This window comes from Hippoglossus stenolepis, chromosome 8 (genome assembly GCF_022539355.2).
Source record: "Hippoglossus stenolepis isolate QCI-W04-F060 chromosome 8, HSTE1.2, whole genome shotgun sequence".
Lineage (NCBI taxonomy): Eukaryota > Metazoa > Chordata > Actinopteri > Pleuronectiformes > Pleuronectidae > Hippoglossus > Hippoglossus stenolepis.
Genome location: NC_061490.1, coordinates 24106059 through 24128294, shown reverse-complemented (window position 1 = coordinate 24128294; position 22236 = coordinate 24106059). Strand labels below are relative to the sequence as shown.

The 22236-nt window shown below is 43.4% G+C and overlaps 1 protein-coding gene across 2 annotated transcripts; it reads right to left on the bottom strand.

Annotated features, from left to right (window-relative positions):
• Nucleotides 1-59: 59 nt before the first annotated feature.
• On the bottom strand, nucleotides 60-20968 carry LOC118113495 (glucocorticoid-induced transcript 1 protein). 2 transcript variants are annotated; one of them, XM_035163261.2, is made up of 9 exons: nucleotides 20809-20968; nucleotides 20258-20635; nucleotides 14774-14922; nucleotides 8595-8684; nucleotides 6053-6157; nucleotides 4594-4731; nucleotides 3240-3429; nucleotides 2658-2778; nucleotides 60-2427 (listed from the first exon to the last, which is right to left on the bottom strand). In XM_035163261.2, exons 2-9 carry the CDS (start codon nucleotides 20568-20570, stop codon nucleotides 2061-2063), a joined length of 1473 nt encoding a protein of 490 aa, XP_035019152.2. In that variant the 5' UTR covers nucleotides 20571-20635; nucleotides 20809-20968; the 3' UTR covers nucleotides 60-2060. The 2 variants fall into 2 exon arrangements, with proteins under 2 accessions (XP_035019152.2, XP_047196728.1); XM_047340772.1 differs by having other exon boundaries at nucleotides 6053-6154.
• Between the last annotated feature and the right edge of the window lie 1268 nt (nucleotides 20969-22236).

Genomic DNA, 22236 nt, shown 5'->3' with positions numbered 1-22236 from the left:
TTGATTGCCTTACACCCCCCCCCCCGACTCTTTTAAAAGGATTACAAACCAAAAATCTGTGACTTTTTCTGTTTTCTTTATTGAAAAACACACAAGTTTCTACATAAAAATGCGTAATACACAGGAAAACTGAATTATCGCTGCCGGACATGGCAACCATCTCTTTGCTGCAGCGCACAATGAGCTTGCGAATAGAATTAGTTTTTGAGTACGATTGAAAACTCATGGAGCCGAGAGCAGAACAGAGAACTTCAACTTATTCTGTGAGGAATGTGTTGCATATGTTGTTCATATTTGATTCTGTGTGCAAGTGGAAAAGATAGACCAGCGTTTTGGAATGAAACATTTCATAGTTAAATCCATTCAAGGTTAACCTGCTCGAAATCACTCAGGTTTTTTTTAAAAATATGTTCTAGTGATACAACATGTGCAGGTAACATCAGGGAACATCTGCCGCGGTGTGTATCTTGAGCCGAACTGTGTTACACAAAATATATGTTAGTGTACGTTTACAGTACGTAATAAAATAAATCAATTGCACACTCAAGTTCTGATTGTTTTAACTCACAAATTGGTCCAAAATAAAAGCAGTGAATATCATCTCACTCACAAAGTAAGTGCTGAGGCTTGGTTTAACTATCACCCCCTGTGTTTCAAACAACGTCAACCAGTGTTTATGTGTCGCTGAAGTGTGTAGAAAACAAAACAAACACACTAACATTCGGTCTCTTGCACAAAATGGAGCCTCGCGTGTCCCAAATACACGACGGGCCTTTCACTGTTTTTGAAAGTAAACTTTGGTACATTTCTTACAAAAAAAAGGGGCAAAAAACAAACAATAGAATTGTTGACTTCTCAATTTGGAAAGGTGTAGCTTATTTAGCTAGTTCCATTTACACGAGGGCCGACTGTTGACCCTCTGGAATGTGTCATAGCACCTGAAAACTCCTGAACAGGTTCATGCAAAAAAAGCCACGCGTCAACAAACTGTGACGTCCAACCATCGGATTCAGTCTCTGTCATAACGTCCTTCTCCGGGGGGGAGAAAAAAATAAAATATTTCTGTCAGAGAAAGTTATAAACACTTGGAAAAAGGCAACTTAGTCCAAGCAAGTACATTCCACATGACCTGAGTTATTGTTCGTGGGGAGCGTGGGGCAATACAACAAGGCAACGGAGGGGGGGTTGTTGTGTGCTTTGTAACTGGTTATTTGGTCTCTGAAAAACCAGCTGAAGTCGTGTTGAACCGAGGTTTTATAGTGATCAGACTAACGCGGATCAAAGTCCTGTGTCGGGTGGAGCCTGCACTCCATCGCCTGAGGGTCTCACACCGACACCGGGCTGCAAAGACTTTCTGTTTCTTTCTGACACCAGCTCCTAACAAGTGCAAACACTGTGGTTAAAGTGGGAGAGAGTGAACTGGGACTGCGAGACGTCCCGATATGTTAAATACTGTATATGAAACAAAAAAAACCATCCCATCCTGTCAAAAAGCTTATATATGTGAACGTAAGCTCGCTGAACACTTAACAGCCAATAAGCTGATTAGATAACATGAGTAGACTGTGTTTGTGATATCCCATCGTTGTCTCTTGTCAAAGTTTTGGATTTTTTTTTATTTCAACTGCCAGTGCTATGTAACAATAATTTTGAGCAGTCATCCCTATTTTTTTTTTTTTTGCAAAAAGAAAGCAAAGCTATATTTGTTACGGGTGGTATCGGGGGGGTAAAGAGGAGAAGGCTAAGTTAGTGATGGATACGATGAGGCTGTGCCCAAGGTCAACACTCACTCTAAAGTCTGAGAGACAACGACCGAGACAAGTTGACACCGAGCAGAGACGCTTGTGCAGCGGGATGTTGGGACCATTATCTGTACGCTTGTGTCTTTTCTAGACCTTGGGCACTCCCTGCTGGCTAATGTTAGGATTAACGGAGTGCAAGGATTTTTTTTTGTATGTTTTCATCTTTTTCGTTTCATTTTTATTTTTTTGTTTAAACCAAACCACCCGACCAGTTGAAACGTTTTCTCTGTGGGTGGTTTGGTCACGAACACCTGAGGACTAGCTGGTGAGCAGAACTTGTGCTGAGCCGTCTTTCCCCGCATCTGCGTCGGGGCTCGGGCCGTCTGTGCTGTTGTCTGTGCTGTTGCTGTCTGTGTTTACGCCTGTGCTTTTGTCGATGCTCCGGTCAGCGGAGGCCGGAAAGGTAGGTAGTGGTGCAGTGGGCAGAGTCGGGGTCACCAGCGGCCCGGCGTTCTCATTGCCATGGAGGCCGGCGTTGGCCGAGGAGCAGGACAAGGGAGAAACGGGGGAGAAGAGGGAGGAGCAGAGGAGTTTGACGGGGCAGAAGGCCGAGCCCCTGGGAATGAAGTTCACCTTGTTTTTGTCCGGGCAGGAGAAGAGAGGGAAGCCTTTTGATTTGCCAGACCTGAAGACAACAGAGGTTCTGTTAATACGACTGTTTGGATTTAAGTCAAGTTGTTTATCCTACATAACCATTTTCCCTTTCATCTGCTACTCAGAGGTCGTGAAACACTACATAAACTCTCGTTTGTCTTTTAATGCTCCGAGCTCGAACAGTGGAAAACAGCACGATAAGGGTTAAAAAATGAGCGTGAAAACATGCACAGATCTCAAAAGGATTAAAAGAAGACTTACACAAACTCGTCGAACACTTTGACCTTCTCACAGCCCTCTGGAGGTTCACGTTTAAACATGTAGCTGTTGTTAGGTTTGGGAGAAGTGGCGAACTTGGGGAGAGGAGAACTGCAAACTCCGTCTGAAAAACACAGGAAAGAATAAGACATATTCACTTGGGTTGTTTTTTAGTTATGATTCGACAAAAAGTGCAAGAAACCCTTTTATTTAATGAAATAAGTCCAACTACAAACTGGTTAAATTCTGATTTAAATGAAAGTCTAGGTAAATGTAACGCCAGCTTTCAGTACATAACCAGTATCTTTCAGTTGGGACATAAAGTTTTGAGTGTCAATACACTGGACTAGATTTTATTTGGTTGTTCACGCGTCTGTTATAATATCCGTTATATTTTATACATATAGGCAGAAAATGACCAAGAATATATTCTTAACAACAATAATATGAAGTCACAGGTCTTCATATATTATATCTTTATGCAGTTTTACTCCATAAGACCTGTAAATTCACTCCGATGTTAAAATCAGACGGAGTTCCCTTTTAATTCACTGAAGCTGCATCTGTCAAACAGCGACGGCGTACCTTTGTCGATTTCCTCTGCAGAACAGGGGCTTCCATCGGGGGAGTGGAGGTGCTCAGAGCTGCAGGGGCGGGGCGACGGGCTGGAGTCGCCGCTTGAAGGCGCCTGTGTGTCGGTGTCGCGTGTGTCCCCGCCGTTGCTGTAGCGGTGCGGAGGGAAAGGGGGCCGACGGCCATCCACTGCGTCCATGGCCTGTGAGGTCAGAGAGCGGAGGAGATGGTGTTGACATGCACGGATCAGAAAGGTGAAGCTGAGCGTTTCAAGAGACTCGTAAGTCAAAAGGTCACGTTCAATCCTCCAGCATGTCCTTGAAAAACATGTGACCTGCTGCTCACCCACTGGACGACAGTCTGGGTTAAGAGCCTCAACTAAAAAAAAAAAATATTAATCCCAGAACGACTGGAAGTGAAAGGCCACTGGTGTGTTTGTTGTCTGTTTAAAGGGCAACTGGAGAAGCACACACACTGCACCAGATGGTGATACGTGACAGTAGATGATCAGTGGGATGTGCAGAGTGTTCTACGCTGGCATGGCTGATTCAAACAGGAGGGGGGGGGGGGCAGGCTCAGTGCACAGTAAATCTGGAGTTGTGTGATGTTTGTATGCGTGTTTAAACTGTGTGTGTGTGTGTGTGTGTGTGTGTGTGTGTGTGTGTGTGTGTGTGTGTGTCTTTCTAAGAGGGACGCTTTACCGACCTGCCAAGGTTTACTGCCCCACATCAGGCAAGATTTACTGCTCCACTTGTCTCGTGGAGATTTAATTCAGTGCGAGTGGGAATGTACGTGTCCTGCTGACCGACTGTACAGTGTGTTGGGACTTTACAGGAGTGTTGCTTGCATGTACTAAATATTAAGTACAGTATAAAAACTACTACAAAGTCAGAACAGGTATCAAATACATTTTTCTCAAACATGGTTTCTGCCATTTTAGGTAGTTCAAGGTTTGGTTTGAATTAGCTCCACTAACAAGGTTTTCATTTGCATTTGTTTGTCTACTAGTAAGCAAGATTACACAAATTAGATTATGCTGGACGATTACCAGAAAAGGTTTGTGGAACACTGCATTATGGGTCAGGGAAGAACCTGTAACACGTTTGTGCAAATCCAGATCAGGGGGAAGATTCAGGATTCTCTTTGACATTGCTCAGAGAATCATTCACAGGTCAGGCTGGTTTGGGGGACTCGTATCTATGAGGGTTAGTAATGTGGGTCAGGTTCAGATAAACAATAACTACAACTTGGCTGCTTGTATTAACAGTGAGATAAGAAATGGACCTGACATTTAACACAACTTGGAACACAGAGACTTCACAAATCTATTTGTGTTAGGCGAGTGTGTGTGTGTACATGTCCCTACCTGTATCCTCTGCTCCCAGTCGTCTCTGATAAATACATTTTCTAGCTCGTGGTTGATGCCCTCCACGCTGCTCGGGACTCGGCATATGAAGGATTTTGGCACCGGGATCGTCGACATGGCTGACGAAGGTCCCTTGTACTGGAAGGAGAGAGACAGACACATAGAAGTGAAACTAAGATACACTCTATTAAATATCACACACCACAACCCATTCAGATCAGTTGTGCAATCAAATACACAACAGAGCCTGTGTTTTGGAGCCCGACACCGAGATCTGCTCGCAGTCCTGAAATTGTGGCTGATCCAGTTTCATGATATTTAATGGGTGGAGATGTTCAGTGTAAATACATGTTACTGTAGTGGGATTAGATGTCACAGGGAACACAAACAAAGAGATGACTGTCATCCAGCACAGATGGGTCGAGGGTGTAGCATGTCGCCGTCCATGTTCATTTTCCCCCACAGTGGTGCATGTGTGCAGTTGCTTGGCATCTGTTAATGAATGAACTCCAAACAAGGAGAGGAGGACGGGACATGCCCAGACTTATTCCCCCCCTCTCCTCTCCTGACACCGCTGGTTAGAGCAGGGACTCATTAACTAGGACTTGTCAGTGCAACACACAACATCCAAAAACTCAGAGACCAAATATGACCAACAACCACACACACACACACACACACACGACTATAAAATACACAAGAACACCAAGTCCTCAAACTGTGACCATGTGTTTTCACTAGGCTTCTTCTTACTTACTACTTTACCAGTGTTAATGTTTATGTCCCTTGTTAAGAGACTGTTGATTATTTTACTGGAGATTCCTCCATAGACGTGTATTTGTCTCAGTGTGTACGTATATGCATTTATGGAGTGTGTATATGTATGAATATCAAATATATATACTTTTTTTATAATATAAAAGAAAGTTATCACAATAATGAACTAAAGAAACAGGTTTACAAAGTGCATCACAGACATTAAAACAGAAAACATGCAGCGTAATTACAAATTCTAACAAACTGATGGAAGAGACGATAAAAAACAAATGTCTGGTTAAAACTAATATAATAATAAACAAAATAATATAAAGCATGAATCTTATGTACGTTTTATAATTATAAAATGATGATAAACTTTAGATTCATAACAATGAAGCTGAAAGCAATATAACAAATTAAACTCATGATCCATTCATCATTTTCAAACGGTGTGTTTATTAACCGGGTAATGTAGAAAGTGACCTTGCTTAACTCAGGTTTGCTGATATTCAGTTTTCTTATCTCTCACAGCTGGGAAATGGTTTGGTCTCCATCTGTCTAAGTTGTACGTGTTTCTTTGCCTGGCTGCTAAGCTACGTTATCATATAACTGCCGTCAGATCCAAATCATGAGTTCGTTGGTGTCTGCGGCTGAAGGGAGCACGCCGGGGATTTCATCTGGCAGAGCAGGAGTCACTCACCTGAGGTTGGCATGCCGTGTTGTGCAGCGAGCTCTGCTCCCTGTCTTTACTCTGCCGGCCGACCTGCTTGCTGCGCTGCAGCTGCAGTCGTAGTTTAGCAATCTGCTGGAGGAAGAGAGACATGACATGACTTCAGCTCATGGCTCACAATCGAGTCATGGGGGCAATTTTTCTGTCAACAGAGCAATTGTAAATGTTACCATCATTGAAATGCATGAAAACAGCAGACTCTAGGCAATATTTGTTTCCATGAAGGACATTTAATCTGCGGCATTCTTGAAAATGTTTTTAAAGTGAATAAAAACAGTGAAAAATGACCAATGCCTTTTAAGAGGCTAAACAGATGACTTCTTGTCTGACAGGCAACATGGTTGAAAATCCATTTCCTATAATAAATTAGTACAAGAAAAGCAGCAAATTCTCCCATTTGACAAAGTGAAAATACCAGAATATATTTTATTATTGATTTAACTTATGGGAAGATTGTGCTTTTTCCCAATATATATTAATTAATTACTTCTCTTATTTGACTGACAACTAGAATTTGACACTATAGGGCTTTTTTCATTAAACGTGCACTACTGTGCGTCGGATTTCTCTGATGATGAAACAAGTTAGGTCAGTGGGTGTTTCTGCATGTGGCACAGTATCAGCTTAAAAACAGGATACCCTTTGTGAGCCTAACAGACGCAGTTGTACTATGCAGACAAAGGTGTGGTCTTCAGTGCTGATCTTGTAATCCTGGCAACACAGTCAACAAAGAGACTCGCTCTTTTCATAGATGTCCTCCCACACACGGAAACACAGAGGTTACAGAGCCAGAATGCAGTTCACTACGTTCATCGAGTGACCGCAGCAGTTGATGATGACAAGTCCAGACAATCCCGATATAATCTCAAGAGGATGAGACGGAGGTTTTCCTGGCTGCGCTGTGCTGGTGACTGTGCAGCCAAGGTCCTGGGTCTGTTTTCAGAAAGTTGAAAACTAAATTCGTCGAGCGTGTCGGCTACATTTACACATAAATGTTAATTTTTAGAAATTCAGATTATAACTAGCGCTGCAACAATTAATCGATTTAATTGATTATTAAAAACAGCTGTCAGCTAATTTAGTAATCGATTAGTCGGGTCTGTTATAAAGCACGGTACACACAACGTCTCCTGTGTCGCCGCCGTCTCCTCTGGATTATACGTTTGAAAAATGGTGGAGACAAACACCGCTAACGAGGCTGGAGCCAGTCTTCTTCTTCTTCTCTTGGTTTATGGGTGGATCGTAAACAACTTAAAGTTCATACTGCAGTGATGTTGTGCTGCTGTGTCGTGTGAAATCTGCTTTGTGCAGGTTTTCTTTGAAGCTTTAATGAAAACCTTCACACACTTTTAATAGCTGTTGCTTCCTCGCCACAACGAGGACACATGTTATGCACTTTTTGTGGTTGAAGTGGTCACTGCCTTTTTATCGTTTTTGACCAGACTCATAATATATGTAGTGAAGTGACTGGAGTAATTTAATAAAAAGGTATTAAGTGTAATTGTTATTAATGATCGAGGGTAAAAGAAATAGATTGATTTGACTTAACGTTGTAAAGTTTTGTTGTTCTTGTGCCGTGTGTGTTAAATCTTGTCATAATTAGCTAATTCATTCTTGAGTTAAAAACAAAAACAAGTATTTTGTGAAGTCACAGTGACCTTGACCACAAAACTCTGATGTAATCAAGATGTTCCTGAGATATTAAATGTGCCAGAATGGGACGGACAGATGGACAAACTCCACCCATGGTCTTTGCCAGCATAGTAAAAACCTGAACACTTCCATATGCCGTCTTAATCTAAACAGCCATGTGAATAACTCTGAACCCATACATGTCACTTCGTGTACGTTAAGTACGTAATGAAGTCATTACAAAAATAATTTTATGATTCTCGACATGTTGGCTTTTTCGTGGTCACGAAAACCCAAGACATATGTGTCATTGATGTTTTGGAACTACTTCTACGTGTGAAGTAGAAAAATGTGTGAGTGGCTGTTGTGTTGCCGCAGCATCTCTGAGGCTCTTCTGGTAACACGAGTGAGTCAGTCCACTAAGGAGGGAACAATATGTTTCACCCTTTGAGAGGAGTTCCTGAACTGTCTCACAAAAAAACAACAGGCCATAATGAGATGCGAGAGTGCACTTGAGTGGAAAACAGAGGGGAGAAGGAAGTTAAAATTAGACCGTGGTCTGGAAAGCTGGAGCCCTAATAGCTCCGTGTGGTCAGCTGGTTGGCCACCAAGCCCAGCAGATAGACAGGAGTGGAAACCAATCTTAAGGAGCATGCTATTTACGCTGACCTCAGGCCCTGACAAATAAAACACATTTTGAGTAAATGCGATGAACCTCAAAAATGGCAATAACATGCTCTTTGATTTGGCCGTGTGAGTGTTTGGGGCTTGTAGACGGAGTGCTGACACCACTACACTGTGGTTATCCAACTGTCTGTGGCGTCTGTTGTCAGACGCAGCTGTGACTCGGGTGAGCAGAGGTTCACGGAGGTGAATGTACCTCTTTGAGGTGGTCCGCGCTGCCCCAGGAGGCCGACCGCTGGTGAGGACTTCCCTGCTCTGCTCCTTCATCGTTCCAGAGACCTGGAGTCTGAAACACACAGACACATGACCACGTGTTACACAACTTCACATCATTTCCTTTCACACGCAAACACAGTAGCATAAAAACAAGTTTCCTTTGTCTGCGGATGCATATATGTGTAAAGAGATTAAGGCAACTTTAAAACCTAAAAGTAATCAACCTGCAGGTTCTTAGATTTGTGTAAGTGGCAGGTTGGCTTATTGTTAGGTATCAAATAACTGAAAGGCAGTGTAACGTAGCACAACCCGAATCCAACAAGCATTTTGTTTATTGTGTCAGAGCCCGACGCACCGAGTTTGTGTTGCTCTGTCCCTCTTGTAAATGACGAGAGAGTTACACAAACAACTCACTTATATAAACAAACTTGATATAAATACACGTTCACCTATATTCAAACATCCACTGTGTGCAGGAGAGGGACTGGGATTAAATAAAGATCTTTACAACAAACTCCTGAAATGTCTTTGATTAAAAAAAAAGCTAAATAACTTCAGCAATCTCTCAGTGAAGTCACTCAAGATGTGGGCATCCAGTGAGCATCCAGAATGCTAAATGTTTGGATAAGCAGTTTGGGAGAGATGTGGGTGAGAGCGGTAAATGAGTGCAATGTGTTCAAAAGTGAAGCTGAAAATCTGGAATCAATGAAGATGAGGAAAAACAGTCATGAGATACCGTCCCTGAGGAAAGAACCTCGTTCAAGAGGAACAACAGAAGAGTCACAGCAGGTCTGACTTTTTCCATTAGTGACCCAGGTTAAGATAAATACATCTGTGACAGGGCATGAAACTATTTTCGTCTTTAGGCTAAACTGTTTTCTACATTTTCAAAATCCACCATCGTTTAACAAGCCAGACATAGTCGGAGAATATAATTTATACGTTTATCTGACATGAAGACATCATTGTGAGCAGGAGGTGACATTTACAAGGACGTTATTAGCAGCTGGTTTCAGTTTCACCTTCAGTAGTGCAAGTAAACAAATTAATGCGACTAATCAGCTTGTATATCCTGATGTGATTTGCAGAATATGTCCAGCACAATGTGAGTCTGCAGGGACATTTTGTGTTGTTGTAAAAACCAGCATGAAAACATCTAATATCCAAAACGTTTGAGCATAGAGGCAGTTCTGTCTAACTGAACATGTCTTTTAGACCTCTGCTGCATAAACAAGGAACTGGTTAAGTTATGTAAATATATGCAAAAGCAGAAAGACTGAGGATGTTTCATAGGGTTGTTAGAAACCCCCCCCTGCTTATGCATATCAACAGGGCCTCTAGTCCCTCAAACAAATCCTTAAACATCTGACGTTTCTCTGGTAAGTACGAAACAGCCTAAATGTCAGTGTCTTAGCGCTGCCTCATGTCTGACCCCCGCACAAACAGAAAAACCTCTGTGACTCTCCAGTTAGCGCACAAGCCCGGCCCTATGATTTGGAATATCACGCTGAATAATGAGGAACACCCGTGAAGCCGTTTGCGTTGGCTTGCTGGCGCTGGTCCCCCCCCCCTAGAAAAGGACAGCGAGTTAAATGGCTGCCTGTGCTCTCATAAAGAGCCGCCTGTGCTTGGCCACGCTGGATGGCAGATGTGTTGCTAGCCTTTTAGCATTAACATTTTGTGCATGGCCTATGGAATGGCTTGCGCCGTTTGATGCTTCGGCCAAAGACCGAGTGACTGGAAGCTGCAGCCTGATCCGCTCGTACAGAATACAGACTGCGGACGACCTTTATGGAGCCGTGAACTTTGCTGTTGAGGAAAAAAACTAAGTTCTCACAGATGTTCTATGACGTCAAGGAGGCGAGCTACTCTCGCTACTTGCATCTCCATGTGAAACGCTTGGAATTTCCATTGAGCTGCGAAAAGAGCAAATTGGAAGGGGTAATTTTCTGGTGCTGTTATTGGACTTCCATTCAGTTTAATTATTTACCAAGCAGTGATATTTCCTTTCATTTCCAGGAAGCAACAGAGCTTCAGGATCTAGTTCCAATTTCCCATTACCGTACCAAAATTGGCTGTAATTCACCAGTTACGAGTGAAGGGAGCTACACTGCAAAGATTTTAAAACCTGCCTCTTCCACATTTTATTATAGGCAAATACGGTACAGATCATACATCAGAATTTAAATAAAATTTTGCCTCAACCATGCCAGCATCCTGCTAATGCATGCCAATTGGTCAGTTCATAATTTACATCTGAGTGCGACAGGACACTGTTTAAGTTGAATGACCATCTGAAGGAGGACCAATGGGATCCCTGTGCATGTGTATAATGTAGCAGCTGCTAACTGGTCATGGAGGAATTTACTACATTACACGCTCACACAAAAACAGGCCCCAGTGAAACCTAAATGGTTAATGCCTTTAAGAGTCTTGTGGTGCGGCAACATCACAAATATCTGCAGACAGATTTTTAACTATGATTGAAAAGGTGGGAGTCTAATCTAACTTTATCGATTGTTCTTACATAGAAAATATATATTAAAAAACATCTTCAGGCTCCAGCTCCACAGACATTCATTAATTCGGGACTACCCTGTGAGCTCCCCCTATACAAACCAGAAGTGAGTGGAAGCAGCAATGATTGAGTCTTTCTGACACTATCAAGAATAACAGTTAAAGCAAATACAGTATGTTGAAACTTGTGCTGATTTAGCTCAAGGCTAATGGCCAAGTTGTTTTCATTTTAGCCAACACTTAAACAAATGTGGCGTTGGGGTATTTATTTCCCAAACATTCAGTCTTTCAGATACAAAAGGGGACTTTCCACATCAGTTTGTTTTAAATCTCAAGAATTTCTTATCAACGGGCCACACCTATCCTGGTGGGGGTCACATTTTTCTTTACACGTCAGTTTGGAATGAAAGTGAAGACTTTCCCTCCGGTTATCCACAGTAGGACAAGACAGTTAAAGATACTGCAGGCTATATTGACTGTCCCCCCAAAACAAATCGTCTGTTAACATGAACACCCATCTTTATTTACCCCAGAGGCCCTTTTATCATGCTAGCTCTTGAACTTCCGGCCCAAGTTGTGTGGTTTTTGTAGACTTGTGCGCCAGGTGTTTTGTCTGATAATGCACTTCTGTACAGATAAAAAAAAAAGGGTTAGCCCTAACCCAATTTTACCATAGCCTGCAGCTTTCTTCACATTCTGATTCCCACCCAAAGGGGTTGCATGCCGGCAACATCCTCAAGAATCCAGCTCTGTTCCAAAGCAGGAAATAATGACTGAGCTTCAATCGAATTTGAGCTGGTTTGTTTAGATTGCACGAGGTGACGTGCGAGCGCAGTGTCTTTGCTATCATTTGGTGAGGCTTAAGATATGCGGACGTACATTTTGATTCGGTGACTTGAAGTAGTTAATCTGTTGTGTTGAGCATGTCTGAAACTCTCACAGCCTTCCAGAGAAGTGGAGAGGTATCATTAAAAGATTAATTTTGTTGTTTGTCCAACGTGTTCATACAGATAAACCAATAATCTACAACATACACCCAAGTTTACAGTAGGATCATATGAGCCAAATCTAGGGGGAAGTGGTATTGGATCAACAGCGATAACATTCATAAAATACAGCACACAAGTGGGATTATTGTGTTACACTGCAAAAGTTTGTGGTCTGTCAATGGCACAGTTTCCTTATGCATTTGTGTGGCACGTGTTTGGCAGCAGTGGTTCAGCAGCTGTCAGCAAAGCAAAGATTGTACCAGCACACTTTGTGAGCCAATAAGGAAACGGTTTGAGCAGATTCAGTGGCCTGAAAAACAGCAGGTCTGCTTTTCTATCATTTTATATTTACAGATACAAACTACTGATATGCTACTTCAGCTCAGGCAGCAGGACACACACACGCACGTCGGTGGTCAGCTGGCGGTCGGCCGGAGCCTTTGTGTTGCATTCAAGTGCAACTTTTAAACAGAAGACGCGAGGTGACGCACGCTGTTTGATCAGTCCGTCTTTGTCGGTGTAAGTTCTTTGAGGTTCGCTTGGTGTGTCAGGGCCCTAATTTTCATACAGACATTCTGTGTTCTGTAACCACGAGGCCAATGGCACACAGGACTATCCCGGAACAGTGATTAGCATATGTATGGGCCCTCTGCTCCTCGACTCCCACACAAAAGGCAGGCGGGCCATGCAGCCACAAGGGCCAGGTGGTAAGCAGTGGGATTTCTCCCTGCCTAAGCCATAGCCGGGGGGACAGGTGCAAACAACTTCACCTCCATGCAGGGCTACATTACAGCTCAAAGGAGAGGCTGTCTTGAACTTGTGCAATGCACAACAAAAGAACCCGAGGACCTTTTGTCTGCTGCTTTCTGCTGTTGTTGTCTTATAAAGAGAGCCGGGACCAGGCATAGCTTGTTAACAGGAAATCGGACAATCCTTGGGAGAGTTTGTGCATTTAATCGCCGAGGGATTGTCAAGTGTGTTCACTCTCCCACGTCACGCAACATGGAAAAATGTTTTCCATCTAAAATCTCCCCAGACTCGTAGCTGGATTTTGAATGTCCCCATATCACACAGGCAAATGTCAGATTTTGCCAAAGAAACAGAAGTTAAGTATGTAAGAAAACTGTGTATTTGTGCACCAACGTTTCTGTGCATTTTTCCAAGGAAGAGATAATTATCAAATTGATTTTCCATACTCGTCCAGTCTTTCCAGGGCTGAACAGGAACCCTGTAATTAGAGGTGTTTATTCAGCATACAGCCACTTCAAGAAACCCTGCTCTGCCCTCTCAGAACTTCCTCAGCCTACACACAAAGAAATGAAGCCCATGTAAATGAGGCTTGGCTGTCCTCATTCAGACACATGAAAGGCTTCTGTTAGCAGAGAGGGAGCAGCCCTCGTCACGATCATACATATTCAATATTCTTTCATAACACCCCCCCACATCCCCTCCTCCAAAAAACAGGAGGAAAAGCAAGCTCTCTGAGAAAAACAGCATTTAGCCATGGGTCACATGGGGAGATTTGTGGGTGACCATGAGTGGGGCTGCTCTCCAGGAATAGTGTGGTCTGGTCAGGGCCAATGTGAAAAGCATACATGGGCCTTATTAAGTGTAATAATGTTTTAAATTGTGGTGCTGTGAGGGTGTTTTAGACTGTTTACTCTAAAGTCTAACAGGCCTGTATTGGCAGCAGAGTCCACAGCCACCACATCACTATAACGAAATCTTTGGCCGGGGTTTGTAAGCGTTTCCTTCACAGGCACTATGACACAAACCAATAGTTATTTGGAAGTCCTAGCGGCCAGAGAGAGGTGGACTTGAGTGGTAAATTTAGGGATTTACCAGACACAACTGACCTCAGGGCGGGTCAGATGACAGAGAAATATTTAACTTAACAAAACTTTAAACTAACCTCTACTGAATGTGGACCATAATGGGCAAATGACTCAACTTTTCCTAACTTTGTTTTACCCCTTGCAATGTGCTTTTCTGATTAATTACTAAAACGTGAAGATGATGTGACGATCAATCACTGCCACTGCCAACATCTAAAACATTTGATAAAAAAACATTTTCAGTATTTACATGTACCAGTTAACATGTCGCTGTAGTGTTTATATCATGATGTGAACCTGTAATTGTCTTGCAAAGAGCAAAGAACCATTTTGAGTGAGCTCATAAGTGAAATGGAGAAGCTACAAGACTGAAAATAAATAATAGGGAGAGTAGAACTACAACTCCCAAGGTGTATTTCAGCAGGAAACATGCAGCAATCACTGTGACCAGGAAAAGCTAAAGTTTACAGTGTTAAAATGAAACAATCTTCGGCTTCAACAAATCTACTTTTAAATTCTGAGATAAATCAGCAACTTCCTTAAATTGCAAACCGACAACTGCCCTGATTTCTTCTCCATGGCAACAGTGGCTGAGACTCATGGGTATTGTAGTATTTAGACCCATCCACCATGGGTGTCATAACAAACCACAAGGATTGTCTAGGGGTGTGTAACTTTCCATATTCAGCGGCGTTGACACTTTAATAGGGTTAGGGGGTAAGAACACTTCTACCACGTCACAGCTGATTATTAAAAACATGAGAGCACACCCCTTTCCAAGCGAATAGCCCAGACATGATTCTCTGAATGGTATGTACCTGTGTGGCTTTGTCTTTCATACAGGAAGCGTATGGTCCATGCGAGTCCCGAGGCCATTGGCCTGTGAGGTAAGGCCCTGTGATGGCATCCAGGGAAGATGTCCGCCGGATGGCACTGGAACTCCGAACCTGCACCTTGGACCTTTCTGCTGTGAATTGGAGAAGAAAATAAAGAAACAGGATGAGGCTTACACACAGACAGACACACACACACGCGCGCACACATGCGCACACATGCGCACAAACGCACACACGCACACACGCACCAGTGCTTCGTGCACAATAATCCCAGGCACCCTGAGGCATCTTCGATATTCTATGTGCCAACTTCCCTGGTTGTGTCAATAAGAACAAGTTGAACTTACAGTGCTAAAATGTCACAGTGTCATAAATCTCTCAGTGCAAATGTGTAGCCACGGACTGGGAGCCATATTCTGAGCAGCTAATCGACTCTTAATAATTAAAATGTTTTGGCAAAAACTTGTGTCAAACTGCCATTAACTGGGACTGAAAAGCAAGTGTGGACAGGTTTGTCGTGTCGAACACAATAAATATTGTAGCGTGATATTCACATATTGAAAGAATGAAAATATTTACTGGAGGTCCGAGGCAGAAAAACAAGTTAAGACAACATCTCCCAAAAACAAAACATCGAAATCAACACTTCCCCCTCACATCTGTAAACCACTGCAACAGGATTTCATCACGACCCCCAAAAAAATCCCTCACAATGTTTTCTTGTTTCCAAAAAATAAGGACAGGATTTTTCCAATCTCACAAGTACGAGTGCAGAGCCGAGTGGGTCTGAGAGCCGAGGCCTGAAGCAAATGTAAATGGCTGAGCAGGAGTATCTGATGTTATGAGAGCAGGCTGTGGTGAGCCAGAGCAGTTAAGCACACACCACCCACATAAGAACTCATAAACAACCACACCACAATGCACATCAATACTGCCTGCATCCACTCAACATTCCTGCAGTGACACGCAGTAAGAGAGAGAGAGAGAGAGAGAAAAACAAAACACGCAAACACAAAAGACATTAGTATGAGATCAGTGTGAGGCTGCAGCGAGAAGTGGATTCGATTCATTAGGGTTCATTTGGTTGATTAACTCAAGTGGAAGAATTTCCTTTGGTCCGTTTCTGTCGGACCAGAGGAAATATCGTGATGACCAGGAAATTGACTCTGTTCCTCGTCCGAGTCGGCTGAAGTCCTTTCCAACATCTCTCACACACACACACACACACACACACACACACACACACACACACACACACACACACACACACACACACACACACACACACACACACACACACACACACACACACACACACACACACACACACACACACACACACACACACACACACGGCACCCCTCTCCTAGCAAAACTACACAGCCATTTATTGTTGTTCTTTGTTCATAGAATACACAGGCCTACCCACCCAAAGGTATTGCCTAAGTAAGCTTACTGGGCTACAATAAAATTCCCTGAAGCATTGTAGACAAAGGAAGCAGGCTAAATTTCCATCAATATTGATACAGGCCAAGCCAGTGCTCTCAGAACCCGGGATTGTGGATATTTTCCATCGTCTCCCCCCTCGACTTGTCCGACTAGAATAATCTCCCGATGAGAAAAAGAGTGTGAAAGAAGCCAAGACATCAAAGCAGTCCATCTGCTGATTTCAGGGGATAAGTAAGTGGTGTCTGTGATATTAAAGAAGTATTTCTCAGGGCTGAATTTAAATAGAAAACTGGCCATTTGACAAGCTGTGGGGGAAGAAGAAAAAAAAAAGAGAGATCTCCACATTTCCAGGGATAAATGGGTGGTTTATTAACTGAAGGGGCAGAAGCAAAATGTGAAAGCAAACATGTGGTCCAAATCAGTAAACCATAGCAGAACAGTTTCCTTTAGGTTTTTCTCAAGGCTGCATGACACCGGTCGAGAGGAAAAAAAATCAAAATATTTAGCTTCATCTTGTGCTCAAGGAACAAAATCTCAGCACTTTCGGGATCCGAGAACTTCTCAGTTAGATGACAAGAACTTTAAGTTGATGCTTCAGTCCTAAATTAAATGAAAAATAAATAGGATATATTTAAATCATAGTTGCTCAGAGCCCCTAGACGGTGGTTAATAAATAATTGAATTACAAACTATCAAGACTTAAACTGGTTAATGTTGAACACAAGTTTATAAATATAAACAATAGCTCCAGTATCTGGTTTTACTGATACTACCTGTTGATTATCTATCATTCTGGTATTATGAATTTAAATTTGTGCTGAAATAAACGCATATTGGTCTGAAGGTAATCACTATTCAATTAAACAAAAGCCCAACATTATCTGGTTGTGAAGATTATCATATAATTATAACCTTGATATATGTGGGTTTTAATAATGCTATTTTATACCCAAGAAACAATCTAGAAGTCAGTGTTTTGGAATCAAACATTGGTCATACCCTCAGCCAGCCTGCAGTTCATAGTTCAGCCATATTATACATCAGTTATTTCAGGTATGTGTGTTAAATGTGAGCAGAATTGTCAAGTGGAGCCGTCTTTCATACAATATGCGAGATGGTATTTATCTTAAGCAGGGAGGTTTAAGGTTATGAGTTCCAGCATCTGTCCCTCAGCTGGTCAGGAAATGGCTTGTTACTATTAATATTAGCTCTCAACGAGTCCAGTGGGTACCTCCCACAGCACGCCAGCGTGGACTGGATTGAAAATACCTAGATGAGAGAGGAAGGTATGCTAACTGTGCTAACAATGGCCCCTTTTGTCACTGAGCAATCTCCACCCCACATCACCCTTCACCTCCCAGACGCGGCACAGTGCTAAGCTGTGATAAAACTACAGGAGACACAGTACAGTTCCAGAGTCAAGTGATTTGGACAACACGTTCATTTTCAGATTTGGTCCTACTCTGCAGTTTGAATGGGTGACAATGAAGCAGTGCTGTTTCAGCACAGCTGGCACTTTGACACAGTGTGGGACTTTCATTGTTGGGACGCTATGGTAAGAGAATGATGTCATTATGGTGGATCCGAAAGGTCATAATGTGGAATAAAATGCTCTTTACTCTGTCGTCAGGCCAAGAAGTGAACACTGGTCCATTACCACATGCACATTGTCTGGCACTCACACTCGTGGTACTTTAGGGCACTTTGGACTGGATTTCCCACCAAATGGCGAGCATTACGTCTGAGTGGGTTCAAAGTGCTACAGTGAACGAGAAATTACAAAGTGCAAAGCCCACTGCTTCAGTCTAGTCGAGGTTGGCTGCGGTGATGAAAGATGAACAAGGATAAATTATCCTCACACTAAGGCTACATCCATGCTGATACGTTTTTCTTTTTTGGAATGGTATTTTAAAACCAAAACAATCTCCGTCCACTTGAGCATGTAAGTTCCATATCAGTGAAAACCCTCAAGCACACATGGAAATGAATAACATGTGACATGCCAGTGTAAACCATAGAGTGTATATAAAGATGAACGATGCGTCTCCACTTCCTCCCACTATCGAGAAATGAAACTTAAACATCCCAGATGCGAACGCCACCAACTTTCACATTTGAAGGCAGAGTAAGAGAATTGCAATCAAATAACTAATAGAAACATGAACATCAGTTCGACTACCTAAAATGGACAGGCCCCATCTTTGAGATATTATATTTATCTACAGGTGTATTTTGATCTATTTAGTTGGGTCCATGTCCCATCCACTAACATGGAGGAAGCCAACCAGCCACCAGGTGGTGATTGAGATGCTTTGCCTTCACTTTTAAAGGGAGCCGTCATGTCGTCCATCTCAATATGCAGTCTATGGTGAAAACAGGAAGCAGGTTGTGGAATGGTAGTTGGTTGATTAGTCACAGAAAATACTATGAACAATGGTGATGTCTTCTATTGGATTAGCGACGAGTTGGAACTGTTATTGAAACTGTTAACCATTACCGACTCCAGAGTAGTATGGACGGCAGGCGTAAACATACCAGTAGCAATGGGTTCTAAACCAAGACGCAGTAATGTAAATGTTACAAACTACTTGTTGACACAGATAATTTGCATTTCTAACCAACCCCTCGATGGGAGTGACGTCATCCGAGGCCTCTCGTGTGTGTTTTGGACTGTGAGGTCACAGCCATGACGGACGGTCAAGTCTCCATCATCACCACTGACATGGGACACTGGCCTGGACGAGAGGTCTTCTCTTTCAGAGGACCGAGGTATGCGTGGCATGCCGCAGGGGTGGGAAATCAATACGGACCGCTAGCCAAACACTGGTGAAATTCATCATGCCTGGTAAGGCGGCCTACTCGGTTGTTGTAGAAAAGACTTTGTTTCCTGCCTTGCATGGTACACTGGTCAAGGTTGGAGGTCACCTCATTCAAAGAACTGAGGAATGTGAAGCACGGCACAAACATAAAAATTCCACACACACACACACACAACTCCACGATATCCGACAGTCTGCACAGAGAAATGAGGGCTTTGGTACAAAGTCAGGGGGAGATGCTGTTCGACGAGGCCGATGGAGGAATGTGGTTGATGTCTAGCTTGTGGCAATTTGTGAGTTAATCCCGTTTAATACAGAATGTTATTGCAACTAATTACCAAATCGCAGAAACTCCCCGTGAGGTTTTACAGAACTAAAATGATACGCTTTGTCTCCAGACGCCAGGAAATCCTTGTTGTCTTCACACACTTTGCACATCACACATGTGGTTGTGACTGTGTAGAGAACACAGGGTTTACAGATAGAAACTTAGTGTTCTTCGTCCTGGCCTACAGCTACTAGTCAGAAAAACTCAGCCATAGCGTGGACATACGAGAGGCCGTCACATAAATGAGATTCAGTGAAGGATCAGGACTAAGGGCCTGCCTGGACTCTCATGTCCTCCTTCTGTTTGTCTCCAAATCTCTTCCAAGGGAGCAGCTGAGCCTGACGTGAAAACTCTGCAGAGCGACACGTCGAGAGTCAGCATATGGTCTGAATGTGTCAAGTACGAGCTGCATGTGTGGAAAGTGGAGTGAGACCATCGACAGCACCTGACCCTGCGCTCTGCTCCTGCTCTGCTCCTGCTCTGCTCCTGCTGGGACTGACGTGGCCCCTTTTACAACTGAAAGCACGTTTTTTCTGCCAATTATCTCCTCCCCTCTCTCCTCCTGTCAAAAGTCCATAGGAAGCAACAGAGCCACCAGTGCAACCAGTGCACTCCCTTCTCTCTACCAGTGTCTACGTGTGTAAATGGACGATAGGCTGAATAGTTAATGCTGCAAACCTACTGCAAATATAAGGCCAAACCCTGGTTCCAGCCTCCCAGGCCACCACCCTGACTCTGATATATGACCTCTTTCTGCACCTTGGTAATAATCTAATGTAAATGGATAACTGCTGCTGGGGAACAGGGAACAATAGCACGTGGTGACACTGCATTTCGTGGCCTGCGACACAGCTGGGTGTGTGTTATTACCTCTGGAGACAGGAGAGTCAGGGGGACAGGAGGAGTCCCTGTTTTCCGGGGACAGTCTTGTCTTTGCGCTTCCTGGACTGAGTGTCGGGCTGGAGGGGGTGCTGGAGCCCCGGCTGGTCGTGGCCCCTCCGTGGAGGGTCTGCGCCCGCGTCGGGCTGCTCTGACCCGCACGCAGGAGCTGGTAGGGCACGGTGGCACGGAGGGGGTGCAGCCGGCAGCTGCCGCCGCCGCCGCCGCCGCCTCCTCCGCCCGGAGAGCCCGCATTGCTGCGCCTCACCCTCGCCTGCGGGAGCGAGTTGCTGGGGGCGGACATCCTCCGAAACTGGCTGTAATTCCCCGGAGCAGGAAGAGAGACGAGCTGCCGGAGTCACTGCTTCTCTGGAGGAGGAGGAAGAGGAGGTGAGGAGGAGGAGGAGGAGGAGGGTAAAATAAACATTAGCTTGTTAGCAGAAAAACAAAAAACGTTAGCTTCCTTTTTTCTTAACAAACTCTAACTCGTGCGGCGGCGGAGAACCAGGCTCCTCCGGGCGGCTGCTGCCCCGCACACTCACCGTTCAGGCTCGGTCACGTCCCGCCGCGGGCTGCGAGCATCGCGGGGCAAAGTTTAAAAGTTACTTTTCGACACTTTTTTTCGCAACGTTTCACTTGGTGTTTTCCAGCGGCTGCTCCGTCTCCTCCATCACGTCCTCACTCTGAATGACAGTTGCTGCTGCCACACTACTGGTTGATGCCTGGGGGCGGGCCACGCTGCGCGCTGCTCAGCTCCTGATTGGACAGCGGCGTCGCACACCGGCGTCGCTGATTGGTGGGAGTGTGTGTACGGACTGTACGTTCAGCCAATTAGGTCGGCGGTGTGTCAACATTGGTAAAGTTTTAGAGGAAAAGTTTTTACTCACAAATTCAACTTGTAAACTGTTTGATTAGAATATAAAGTAGTGAAAAATCAATATTACAGTTTAAAGACAGTAAGGAAATGATCTGATCTGAACACACGGTCCAGTTAAATCTATTTTTTTACTTTTATTTAACTTTTTAAGTTTTATTTATTTAAAAGGGACAGTGTACATGAATTAATATGAGTACAATGGTTCATATAAATGTACCAGAGTTAGTCTCTTGGACTAATCTTCATCTGCAGGTTGATGTTAAAAACAGAACAGACAGACAAAGACACAGAGAACAAACGTACACATATATTTATATATAAACTAAACATAGACGCTGAGGTAAAATCCACAACATACAACAGTTTGATATAAAAATTTGACAATTAAAAGGAGACATTTCTTGGAGGTTTGTGTCAGAGCAGCTACACTGGATCACTAACCAGGGGCCTCAAGAGCCAACTTTTATTCCTTTATCATTCTAATCAACACGATCGATTGGTCGCACATCTGCCAGAAAACTCTGCCACTGATGTAAAGAATAAAATACAAGAGTTCGTCCATCCATCTTGTTGTTCAGCCTCTGTACACCTTCATCCCCCCCACACAGGCTCTGATTAGACCTCCTCTTAGGACTGTGTGGGTGTGGACAAATCTAAAATGTTAATGATTGATTGATGTTTTTTATGTGTTTTTATCCCCTTCTGGGGTCTTTTTCCTTTATTAATTTAGTCATTTATAGACTTAACACATACTTCACAGTAGCCCATTTCATTGCCAGCATTTCTCTGTTGTGTTTTGAGCTGATCAGTCATCGAGTCGGGACTTTGAGCTGCACTAACCTTTATGAAAGGTGCTATACAAATAAATAATAATGAATATGATTGACTCATTGATTGTTTTTTTACTGACAGCTTCACTCTCTTAATATTGCAGCACCTGTTTGGGCAGGATGACTTCATATCATATTATTCATATTAGTAGTTTCCTTCATGACAATTGGGAAAGAAGAATCTGCAGAGGAAGATCATGTGATAGGACTGAGAGCTCCACATCTACAACTGGACTTCATAGTGAGATTGACATGCAAATTTG

Coding starts and splice junctions, on each gene's coding strand:
- LOC118113495 (XM_035163261.2), bottom strand. CDS start 20,570: ATGTCCGCCCCCAGCAACTCGCTCCCGCAGGCGAGGGTGAGGCGCAGC. Junction 6,158..8,594: donor GCGCGGACCACCTCAAAGAG/GTACATTCACCT, acceptor CTCTTCCTCCAG/CAGATTGCTAAACTACGACT. Junction 4,732..6,052: donor ACACGGCATGCCAACCTCAG/GTGAGTGACTCC, acceptor CTCTCCTTCCAG/TACAAGGGACCTTCGTCAGC.